This window comes from Sylvia atricapilla, chromosome 14, assembly GCF_009819655.1.
Source record: "Sylvia atricapilla isolate bSylAtr1 chromosome 14, bSylAtr1.pri, whole genome shotgun sequence".
In the NCBI taxonomy this organism is placed as follows: Eukaryota; Metazoa; Chordata; class Aves; order Passeriformes; family Sylviidae; genus Sylvia; species Sylvia atricapilla.
In genome coordinates, this window is record NC_089153.1 from 11,389,264 (window position 1) to 11,401,726 (window position 12,463).

The 12,463-nt window shown below is 42.4% G+C and overlaps 1 protein-coding gene across 1 annotated transcript in view; it reads right to left on the reverse strand.

The window, feature by feature from the left end:
* Window positions 1-12,463, reverse strand: part of LOC136367763 (A disintegrin and metalloproteinase with thrombospondin motifs 2-like) — a 139,366-nt gene continuing 126,903 nt past the window's right edge. The window contains exons 7-9 of the mRNA XM_066329560.1: window positions 3,107-3,263; window positions 2,156-2,261; window positions 1-148 (exon numbers count right to left, since the gene is read on the reverse strand). Of these exons, the coding sequence (XP_066185657.1) occupies window positions 1-148; window positions 2,156-2,261; window positions 3,107-3,263 (411 nt within the window). The remainder of the gene's footprint in view (window positions 149-2,155; window positions 2,262-3,106; window positions 3,264-12,463) is intronic.

The following is a 12,463-nucleotide window of genomic DNA, read 5'->3' on the forward strand; positions in this document are numbered from 1 at the left end:
TCACTGCAGGTAGCGGTTCAGCTCCTGCTGGCTGCAGCGGGACCAGTGGAAGCGGTGGAAGGCAGCCTGCACCAGCGGGGCCATGATGCTGCCCAGCCGGACCTCGTCCCCACAGCGGTTCCCTTGGCCATCGTGCTCCATTCCTAAACTGCCCCAACACACACAGACACAGCCGTGACCTCGCGGGGGGGCTCCCAGTGCCATCCCCTCCCTCTCCAGTGCCCCAGCACTGTCCCCTCCCCAGTGCTGTCCCCTTCCCAGTGCCCCAGCGCTGTCCCCTTCCCAGTGCTGTCCCCTTCCCAGTGCCCCAGTGCTGGCCCCTCCCCAGTGCCCCAGCACTGTCCCCTTCCCAGTGCTGTCCCCTTCCCAGTGCCCCAGTGCTGGCCCCTCCCCAGTGCCCCAGCACTGTCCCCTTCCCAGTGCTGTCCCCTTCCCAGTGCCCCAGTGCTGTCCCCTCCCTCCCCAGTGCCCCAGTGCTGTCCCCTCCCTAGTGCTGGCCCTTCCCAGCACTGTCCCCTTCCCAGTGCCCCAGTGCTGTCCCCTCCCTCCCCAGTGCCCCAGTGCTGTCCCCTCCCCAGCGCTGTCCCCTCCCCAGTGTCACCAGGGATTGGTGCCACCAAGGTTCTGAAATCCTACGGCCCTCATCCACATGAGCAAAGTCATGAGGAATAAGATCGGGTGAGGCTGAAGCTAAAGAGCTGGTCTGGAGTAACTCCAACATGGATTGACCCTTGAGAGCATTTTCATGTCATTAGCCTAATCCACTTTCGAAAAACCTAAAAATGCATTTTTTGGACTTCTGTGCACATGCACATTTGTGAATTACTACAGCTAAACGTGAATCCATTTCTGAATTACTGAGCTGGCTGTCCCTCCGGGAATACTAAAAGAAATGTATCCAGGCTCTAATCTGGAGCAATTCAGGACTTTATATAACTTCTAAAAAAATCACACCTTGGTTTAATTCAAAGTATTTTGCAACTGCAGACAAGTCCTTTGCATGGAAGAAAAGAAAGGCATCAGACAGAAAGCTAGTTCAGACAAGCTGCTGCTGCTGCCCAGGAGCAATCCCACATTGTTTAAATGTGAAACAGCCTGGAAAGTGGTGGATGCTTTCTAGAAAATTGCCCCAAGTTACAGATATTTTAAAGTTTCTTTTTGGCTTTATTATGAATCTATTTGCTCCTTTCCTTTGTTAGGATATTATTCTACATTTTTAATATGCACTACTGGACAAACGTGGGCAATATCTGTCCACAGTTAAACCAAATTAACAAACTGGGGCTGAATGTGATTTGAGGGATTACAAACTTTCTGCAGTGGTGTCTTTTTTAAAGCTCATGCTGTGTTCTTTTTATTCCTGATTCAAAAATTCTGGAATCAAATATGATCTGAGTCTCAAATAGATGTCCTAGTCTAACTTAGATATGTTTATAGTGATTTAAATAAATTTTGGCACTTTATTGTTTAAAAAAAGAGAAAGGGCCTGCAGGCTTTCTTAGGGAAAACAGAATAGATGGAAACTGTTCAGAAAAAGCCTTCTGGTAACTGTTATTCTACCAAAGAGAAAATGGGAAATCAGTGGGAGTTTTCTGCAGGGAAAACAGGGAAACTAAAGAGATTTGGGAGAAACCAAAGCTCTGACAACTGCTGCCCAGGCATTGGTTCAAATCACATCAATAGGTAAAATGATTGCATTTTTTATATGAGATATGTGGAACAGTTGTAACCACAGTGCTTGGCACCTCGCTTCTATACAGTATTGTTTCCTTTATCAACAGTAACACATACAGATTATGTGCTTATTTAGTATGGATTGCTTGCAAGAATACTGTGTTCCACTGACTCAGTGAATTCATATTTCTTTATTATGGGTACTTTACATTTCCACCAGGGGACTACAGTACATCATTCAATCTAGTCCCCTAGCAGCCCTGGAAGATATTTTGGTATTAGTTCTTTTCTGCCGTTTGAAAATCCCAAAATATAAAGTCTACTTAAGATCATAAAGAAAGCTTTGTGAGAGCTGAGACCTGAAACCAGAGCTAACCCTAGATATTGTTTCTTAACATCGATTGCACCTCTCCAATGTCATCAGCATTTGTCTGTACCAAAAACCACTTAAGGTACCACACACAAGTCCAGTTGTACTCACACATGTCCAGTTTCATGAGCCACCACAAATGCAGATGAAAAACCATCTTCATGGTTGAGAGTGCAGCTTCGGACAGGATGGCACATCCCCGTGACAGGAGCATAGCCTGTGAGAAACACCAAGTGTTTCAGAAAATGGACAAGTACAGAAAAATCAACACGGTGGAAAGCTCTAGGATGAGCATCTATGCTTTGTTGTGACACAACTTTAGTTGAAGTGGTCCTCTCAAGACCTCTGCCCCAAACATTTAACAATGTGTTCCTTCATCTATGAAACCCATGAAACCAGCCTGTTGAACAAGTTAAAACTTCCTGGCTCACCAAGAAAATTCTGGTCACCTCTTGGACTGCCCCACAATTGTCTTTTCTAGGTGCATAAGACAACAGAGGCAAAGGACACCACATGCTGCTGTGTGGGAGAGCCCAATACCAGCCCTCAGGGAGCAAAGCCCCAGCCCTGTATTGACAGCAGTTCTGGGCCGCACAAAATGAATGGGAAACCTCTGAGATTTCTCCCCTCTGGAGAAAAATCTGATCTCACAGGAGGCAGAGTTCTGGAAAAGGAAAAGGTGGACAGCATTTGGCCCTGCTGTTCCAGACCTCTCCATAACAACATTTCTTTCAATTTGGCTGTAACACAGCAACAGCTTTGGAACTTTGTAAACACGAAATCTATTCTTTAATCTTTGGGAATTTTCAGGACTGTTTACATATGGATCCCATTTTCCTGGCTTCTGTAAGAACACAGAAAGAATCCAACGGGTAATCAGTAAGAAAGGATAAATTATAAAATAATAAGTGAAGCAGTTACAACTGAAAACGGCCCAATGCAGAGCTCTTGGGGAAAGAAAACACTGAGCACAGCTCAGCAAAAAATACACAATTAAACTTTACATGACTAGCATGGCTTGGTGATAAATGCAAATGCAAAGCAAATCCTTTTTGCACACACCTTGCATGCCTGATGGACCAAAATCCTGCCTGGTGAGGAAGATGGCATGGTCATGGTACTCCGCGTGCCCAGTGTCAGGTTTCTGCTGCAGGTAAGCCCAGCGACACACGTTCTCCAGACTTTGGGAGGGATTCCCAATCTCTATCAGACTCATGGACTGCACTCACACAGGGGGAAAAAAAAGACATCAAGAGTTATTTATTAAAAGTGTGGGCAATTTTTTTTCCCTCCTTTTTCAGGCACTTGAATAAACATCTCATTTCCGTTACAAGTTTGCTCTTAATAAAGAGATACTTACACTTCAGAAACACATTTTACTGGACCAAGAAAGCAAGAAAATAGCTCAAGTTCATGGTAGGTTGTGATTTCTGCATTTAATGAGATGCAAGATACAACAGAAGTAAAAAATAGATGAGAAATAAAAAGATGGGTATTTTAATCTCAAAACTGATACTGGGTTGTGCATGCTTATTATTTCTAAGCCACACTGGCATCAGTTTAGATCCCTTTATCATCTCTTCACCATCACATCCATCACTATCATCAGTTTCTGATGGGAGCCCAGGTCCATTTTGGAATCACAAGTGTCAACCAGGAGAGACTGACCCAGTATGGGGAAGATCAATGCCTAATGGCCAAGCAAAACCTATCACAACAACTGCAGAGAGCCAGAACCCTGTCCTGTTCATCAGCTGCTTTTGTCATGAAATGTAGCTGTTCAGGCTGCTCTGTCAGCCTTGGCACACTCCTGGATGCTCTGTTGGTGTAAAACTAAGTGTACTTTTTCAGCTGTACTTGAATCATTGCTTCCAGAAATGAACTTTCTCAGTGGCTGTCCTTTAAATTGCATTTTCTTTATCCTATTACTCATCTGAAGATCATTTAGAAGGTAGAACACACCTTCCCACTGTGGGATGCTGTTCTCCATGTAAACCACGTTACATGGGTGGTGAATTGACATGGTTTGGCTGGCTCCAGTGAGCTGACATGTTAGGTGAGGTGCAAAGGTCTCTTGAGCAAGGAAGAGAAAGGTACTTTAAAATCCAACTATTATGTTTGCCTCGTTGGTTTTTTGTTGTTGTTGTTTTTGTTTTGGTTTGGTTTTTTGCAGAAGTACTTTCTGAAGAGTTCCCAGCTAATTCTGCTTGATACTGTGCACTGCTAAGACTTCAGAAAGTGGGATACTGTAAAATGTATGACTAACCGACCTGTCCCAGGCCTTCCAGGATTTTTAAAAACTACAGATGCGAATCCTGGCTTTTCATTTGCAAAAATTATATTACCATGGCAACACTGTAATCATAACAAAAACCACTGCAGTTTAGATGCTATACTGTACTGCAAGCATTTGTCATTCCAAAATATTTAATGTAGAGCAAAACTTAGCCTAGGCCAAAAATAAGAGAGAAGCAATACAATTCATGTTTAAATACAGATGTATTTGACGTGTCCTCTAATTGAATGCATGATGGAGTACATAGAGTATTGACTACATGAAAAAGAAATCCTCAAAGGGTTGTGGAAGAACAACTGGAATTGATAAAACAAGTGTCAGCCAAACTGAGGTCTGATTTTGGCAAAACTAAGATATTACAATTCTGCAAATGTTCAGAAAAACAAATTTATAAACCAAATAGAGGCACAGCTTGGATTCTGATACCACTGTGGAATGAAAAAGTTGTAATATAATCCTGTGCTGGACCATACTGCTTCCAGCCATAATTCCCTTGGAAATTGAACTAATAACTGTATTTTAAATGGTGGGACAGTTGTGGTGCCTTTATTGAATCTTTGTATATTTATAAGAACATACTTAAACAAACTTTGAGTTACTAATACAAAGAAAAACCCTGGCTCTTCAAGCAAAAATCCTAGTCAGTGAAACAGGGTTTGACTCTTGCTGAGGTCTTTAATAACATCAATCAGTGGTAAAAAAACCCAACCAAACAAACACAAAACTTATCTACATCACCTTCACTCTTATTTCTCCTAAATTGCACAAAAAAGATCAATTCCTTCAAGGAGCTCAATTAAAAAATCTGACTGCAAGACCCAAAAGCAAAGAATACTGTAAAATGAAGTTGAGATGCCTCTAGTTTTCTAATCTTTTCTGATGTTTGCTAATACTTCCATATTTCATAATGACCTCCTTGTGTACATCCTACCAAATGAAAAATCACATCATTTAAGACACATTGATCAGAAAACAATGAAAACACATACGCTATCAACATATGCTTTGTTTAAGGGTATCCAATTATTTGCAAAGATGTCTTGAATTTGCACGATCAGCAAAAAAGCATGGAAAATGAAACATCAATTATTTCCTAATAACCACTGCTTTATAGCTTTCCTCTGTCATGTCTTCCCTGCCCGCTAAACCAAACCCTTGTCGGTGGAGTCCATCACAAAAGCAAAATATTTGTGTCTGAATGAACTAAAAGAGCAGGTTCCAGCTCTCCTCTGATTAACATCGAGTCTGCCAGAGGCCAGACCAGTCTGGCACAGCAAACCAGCAGCTCCCGTGGTGCAGCACTGCACTGGCATCTGCCATGAGTCAACAACTCTTCCCTGTATATTGAAGTTCATTCCAACAGCAAAACCACAGGCCCAGTCCAAGAGAACCTCAACGCTTACTTATCAAAACACTGACTTTAGAGTTTGTCTTCAAGCAAAGGAAGTTGGACCAACTGGTTAATGTGGAACATTGTGGGGTTTTTGCATCCAACACAATAGGGAGAGAGAAAAAAAAAAAACCCTTTTACATAAAAGGGGAAACTGAGAACACACAAGTCCTATAAAACATGTTTCAGCTGACCCAGTTTTTTGCCAATTACACAATTTTAATATCATAAAATTGAGCCTTACTGCTCTTTAAGTTGGGAAACAAGACATCCAGTAGAAAGTCAATTATTTTGAGTGTCCATCTGCTATGAATGTAAATAGGAAATCAAGGTCCTGTAAGTGAGGAGGACTTCAAAGAGTGAGAGGAAAAGCTCGGTCTGCCTGCTGAGTACTAGAAGTCCACTGAGCAGTCCGATAATCTGGTTACTAATCCCTCATCTTTCCTCACTGTAATGCAGGAGCCTGAAAAGAGAAACCCACTTGATTCCTAGCAAATTTTCACCTGAAAGCCCACTTACTGCAATTTGCCAAAGACTTTCAGATCAGAAAGGCTTCAACAGTACTAACAGCAAATATGGCATGGCCAGGGAGCCATCAGTCTGACAGTGAGTCAAGCTCACTGTGCTGTGCAACTGCACTGGCTGAGACCAAAGAACACGAATGCCACGGTCCTCTCCTCACAGTAGGCAATGGTATGGCCAGGGAAAGGAATTAGAGGTAGTGTTTTCCTCCAAAGAACCTCCAAGGCTCCAGTGGTCTTTGGATCAAAGACTTCCTAAGCCAGGCATGCCTTTAGACAGAATTATATCCAAGATCCCAGCTGCCTTGCCTTTACAGATAAATGCTGCTGTGCTGAAAAAATAGCTTAGGAGATCATGGGACCAGGCAGGGCTTGTTAGTAGACAGGGCAGATGTCATATGCTTTAGAAGGATGCTGTCCAAAATTACTCTTGTAGAGATATCAGATAACACTTAATAATATTTTCTTTTGGAAGTCAATGTGGGCTTTCATCAGAGCCCAACTCGTTATTAAATGGATAAAGCAAATGAGAAAAAGAGATGAGCTGTGTGCAGCAATAAGGGCTGAAAGGTAAAATCCCTCTTTGTCACACTGCAAACAGGAGACCTTTGGGGGCCAGCAGGCTGCACATGGAGAAGAGGTGTAGGTAGGTGTTACTCTTGGCCAGCAAAGGTCCCACACTGCCAGGAACTCGCAGGTCCTGCAGCTGGCTGGGAGCCCTGACCTGGCTGGGAAGGACCTCTTTCCAAGCAGGACAGCAGGCCTGTGGAGAGCATTACTCAGCTGATCAGCAGGAAAACTGCCAGTGGAAAGAGAAACTTTCCTTCTCACAGCAAGAAAAGCAAAAAATCTGTGAACTGCTGATGGAAACAGATGGAGATGTTGGCCAAGAAGTGGAAAGGGCTCAGCTGGAAAAACATCCCCCAGGCGAGGGGACACCACAGAGGAGGACGAGGACAGTCTGCCCTACAGAACCAGCCGAGGCCTTTTCTCTGGGAAACTCAACATCTACCAATGTTGCACATTGTCCTTCCTTCGTTTGATTTTGCCTTCATTTCTTCTCCACTACCTTCTTTCTTAGATGGAAACAGCAAAAAACTCCAAAACTAAATAAAAATAGAAGACAATTGAGTTGCAACTACCATTCGTACAAAGAGGCAAAGCAGGGCAGTAAGGAATGGTTGAAAGCCAGAGAGGTCATTGAACCTTCTTTGCTATCTGTCTTATCCTTTGGGAAGTTATCAGTTCTCTCATATGAACACACTGAAGAACAAGTCACTCACGGAGCTGACAGGAATACCTGTGGAGATTGTGGGGCAAGGAAGACATACGTCATTTTCTTTTTCTTTAACAATGTCAAAGTTACCTTAGAAGAAAACTGCAAATTTAGTCTATATTCTACGCACACCTTTCAAGAATGTTCAAGCTGCCTGCTCATGTGAAAGACACACTGGTGTCATGCCCAGAATGGCAGCTCCCCTTGAACAGCTGTTTTATTTACCTGGTATTTGGCATCACTGGGTACAACTTTGCAAAAGTGAGGATGAGCAGGTACTTGATGATAAGAACATAAGAAATTTAGGCTGGTCAGAAGCTTTCCTAACTCATCCATTAGGTGGTGCTCCAAGAGAACCAACGGGGAAGGCTTTGCAACTCTTTAGTAGCTCCAGGAGGAGCAGAAATATTCTTAACATGACAGGCTTCAAACTATAGTAGGAAAAGTTGGACCACAGCAATGCACACATTCAGGAAACAATTTAACATATGACTTTTCCTTCCTGAATGTGTAAAACTTCTGCAAAACACACTGTTTACATTGCTTCTACTTGGCACTTCTATTGTTCATTGGATATCGGATTAGAACTTCTGTATTCTTCTCTCATACTGAACAAGACAAACAAAAGATAAATAAATACAATTATTGAATGTCCATGGTAACCAAACTAACAAAAATAGCTCATTCAGTAAACCGTCATTTTGCATTCAAAGGGTTTGTAAAGCTTTCTTATGGCAGCAGTTTGTAAACATTTTTCAGTTTCTAATTCTGTATAAATGTAAGCAGATCAGGAATACAAAGCACTGTTTATGCTATCAGCCAGCTCCACATACTTCAAGGTCCCAACAAAACACACTGGGAAATTTTAAGCTGTAAGTCTAATGTATAAATAAGGGAATTCAACAATTCACTCAGATAAAAAAACAGGAGGGGCAATATCTCTTCTCTTTATCCCCGTATGAAACATATGGAAACAGTGCAAAAATATGAACAGCTGCCAAAATGCTACATCATATGTAGGTCCTGGCCTTGCAACTCAGCCTGTGCAGAGCTGGTTACCACATACAGCCAAATGCTGGGGTCAACAACTCTGTCTTCAGGCACATTTGTAAAGTCAGGGCTTGATTCCTGCTGATTCTTTGAGGTCCTCTGCATCTACCAATGTCAGTGGAAAAATAAGATGCTCATATTTGTGACCTGGTACAAGGAGAAGCTGGAGGAGGCTCAGGAAGATCCCAATATAGATAAATACCTATTGGGCAGGGAATTAAGACAACTGAGACAGTCTTCTCAGTGGTATCCAGAGAAAGGAAAAGAGGCAACGGGCAAGAAAAGAAGCCTTTAGGAGTGTTACTGTAGTTTTACCATGACAGTGGCCAAACATTGGAAAGGGTTGTCCAGAGAGGTTATTGAGTCTCTGGAAATACTAGACACCAATCTGGACAAACTCCTGAACAACCTGCTCCAGGTGACCTTGCTCTGAGCAGGGCAGTTGGACTAGATGATTTCCAGAGGTCCATTCCAAGCACAGCTGTTCCATGACCCTTATGTGCAGCTAATGACCTCCTTGCATTGCCAGGCACAGGTGCTCTCAGCCAGAGTCTGCAACTTTCTGGGAGAGGCAGAGGTAAGTGGAGGTGCTCATCCCTTTTCCTCCAAGGAAACAGCAGGGTCAACAGCAAAACAGTAAGGACAAACACCAGATTTAAGGAATAAACCTGATTTGTGCTTCCAAGGTTGCCCTCTGAGAAACAGAGAGAAAGAAGAACCTGACTCAGACTGAACCAGCACTGGCTGAACCAAGAACATCTCTCCTCCTTGCATCAAGCTTAGACCTTAGAAAAGGTCAGATGGCAGAGATAAAGAGAGCATCATTTTATGAAAAGAGCGAAGGTAAAGTCCTGTCCCAAATGAAGGCAGCAGGAGCTCTGCTAATATCTCAGACATACAAAATTGAAAAGTCCTTCTCAGCTGAACAGTCCTGTCCTGTGAGGTTGCAGGCATCCACCCCATAGTACCTTCTTCCTGATCTGCCACCTAAAGTCGTTTGGGTTTCCTTCTATCCTCTAAGCTGTTTGAGAGGCTCTCTGCAGTGGTAGTCATGTTCCTCTTTTACTCTGACCAAGTTAACAGTGGTCACAGTCCAACCACTTGTTATGGTGCCAACACCAGGTTGTTTTTTTTTCAGCTTATGTGGTTTCATTTCCAGATGCCACTGAGCAGAGCCAGCACCCCTCAGCCCATCCCACCCTGCTCCAGGCTGAATACAGGCTACTTGGGCTGTGCAGGGTGCTAAAGGAGAGCTCAGGGATGTCCTGCGCAGCCACATTCACACTTCCCAAGAAATAACCCTCACAAATCCTCAGGTGGCTGCATTTATTGAAACCCTTGCAGTCCTGCAAAACTCTTTCATTAATCACTGTATTAATTACATCCATCCCAGATAACTTGTGCTTTCCTCTGCACTGTGCAAGGGCAGCTCATCTGCACACAGGGTCACCATTGTCAGTGGACAGAGCATGGGGCTGGAGCCAGGAATTTATGAGGTCTTATCCCCAGCCTGCCAGTGGCCTTCCGTGTGGCCTTGGAAAATAACACTTAACATCTTTGTTTTTTTAGCTGTAAAATGGGAATAATAATCTTTATTCATTCACCTCAAAGAGGCGATGAGAGGATTTTATGCAGTGCTCAGTATTTAAATGTTTCCAAACAAATTTTAGAATAACCAGTCAGGGTTTTTAAATGCATGCCCAGCTCATCTCTTGCAACCTCCTCTGCACTTGGTGTTCATGGTTGCTTTGCTTATTTCCCTTAGTGTTCTAGAGCTAGCTGGATTACAGAGCTGTTACAACCAAAATAGGTCTAAGTGGAATAATTCAGACAAACATTGAATTATATTAATCTCAAATGTATCCTCAGTTGCCAAAATTTGGAACCAATCTTCCTACTACTGAAGTCAAAAAGGCAGAAGAGAGCCAGCTCATCTTTTTCCCATTTGAGGAAAAATGCACTGCATGTACCCTGTTTACTTATTTGCAGTATCCCATCATATCAAAAGAGCCAGTGACTTTGGAAGTCAATGTCAAGGAAATGCAGAGAAATGCATTGTGGCTTCTGAAGCCAACAGAGATATGGAACAGCCTTTGCAGAACACATTTTTCTATCCCAGTGATGGAATTGATAAATGACTGGGCAGCAGCACAGCACAGCTGAAGCCTTCACATCAGTCTGTGGTACATCATTTGTTGGAAGTACTAAGAGAATAGTGGGGAGTCAGGGAAGGGCAACAGCTCCTGCAAAGTCCTGCAAAGTTACCCCAGCTCCAACCCAGCCACTCTCTGCCTGCTCCCCAGACACACCACCCAGCCAGAGCCCAAGCCTGGTGCTCTTGGCAGGGATCAACCTGCCACCCGCTCAAAGTCCTGAGGTGATAACTCACACAAAGTGCTAATTCAATAAAACCATGTCAGATCTTTTGAATTCATCCCTGAAGTAATTTCAGCATCTGATCACCAAGGAATATCTTCTGGTTTTTTCATCTTTCCAAGGCAATTAATGCTATTCCTGAAATTACTGAAACTTCTGAATGTACAATTGCGTGTGTTTGAGAATATTAAAAAATAAGTACATTTGAAAGAGTTGAGTACCTTCAAGCAAGAACCAGTGAAAGGTTGGTTGCTATGCAACTCAAGTATTGTCCATATTATTCTTATCAACAGATGACATATTGTATAAAATAATATAATAGTCAAAAAATCCCCCACAATACAGTAAAAGGCTGCTCAGGGGTGGAGAATTGGCAATAGCTGAGAGTGCTGTCATAAACCTGACATTGATGGTACATACTTCATCAATTACAGAACCATAATGTAATTATTATAATTATTTAAATGGCACCCTTGATAATATATATAAATTGCCTGCAGTGAAGCAAATGAATCTGAAAATATTAGCTCCATGCTTTCAAAAGAAATGCTTATTCAAACAAGACTGGGATAGCATTTTCTTGCTGTGGAGCCAATCACACTGCTTCATTCATGCACTGCCTTAACTTGTACACATACCCTACTTAATGCCATGTATTTTGAATATATATTTTCCTAAAAATTGTTAGTGCTGGCATGTGGGATAGTAAAATATTCAAGGCTTTGTTCTAATTCCTCAGAACAGGTTCAGAAAATAAGAACCATACACTTCTTCTGCTTTTCCACTGCTAAGCGATCCCAAACCTTTAAAGAAAAACCTCCTCACCTTCTACTCTCTGGGACTAGTTCTCTGATCAGGAACTTTAAAAAATGTGAACAGAAAATTATGTATTCTTGTAACAGCCATGGCATGCAGGTTCCCACATAATAAAGTAGAGGAGCTCTGGAATTATATCTTTTATATATACTTTTTACTATTTTTAGAAAGCCATAGATTGTCTTTCATATAAACAAGAATCAGATATAGAAATGCAAGAAAAATCATCTTTGGGGCAAGGTTTTGATAGCAAAATTATTCCACTGAAACCATCAGGACAGCTCAGAAGCTAAAGCACTCTCCACTGCAGATTGTGGATGTAGAATCCAGAAGCAGAATATCCACAAGCAGATTACACAGACCTGCAAATGCTACTTCTGTCATGTGCCAAAGACCCGCCAAGAAATGATGACTTCTGTCCTCCACCACAACTCTCCTTTCTAAATAATACAAAACTGATAACTTTCAAATTATAAGTGGACAAGGCTTTGCTCTTCACAAGAAAACAGATCCTTAAGATGGAATGATGACTGCTGTAGCCACTGTCTGCCATCTGGAAACTGGCAGAAACACCCAGAGCTCACACTGAGGTAGATCTATAGGGCTAAAGATGAATAATAATAAACACATAACAATTATGAAATACCCATAAACTAAGGACTGCAAAGGAGTGACTAGCCCAGGTACTAATTCT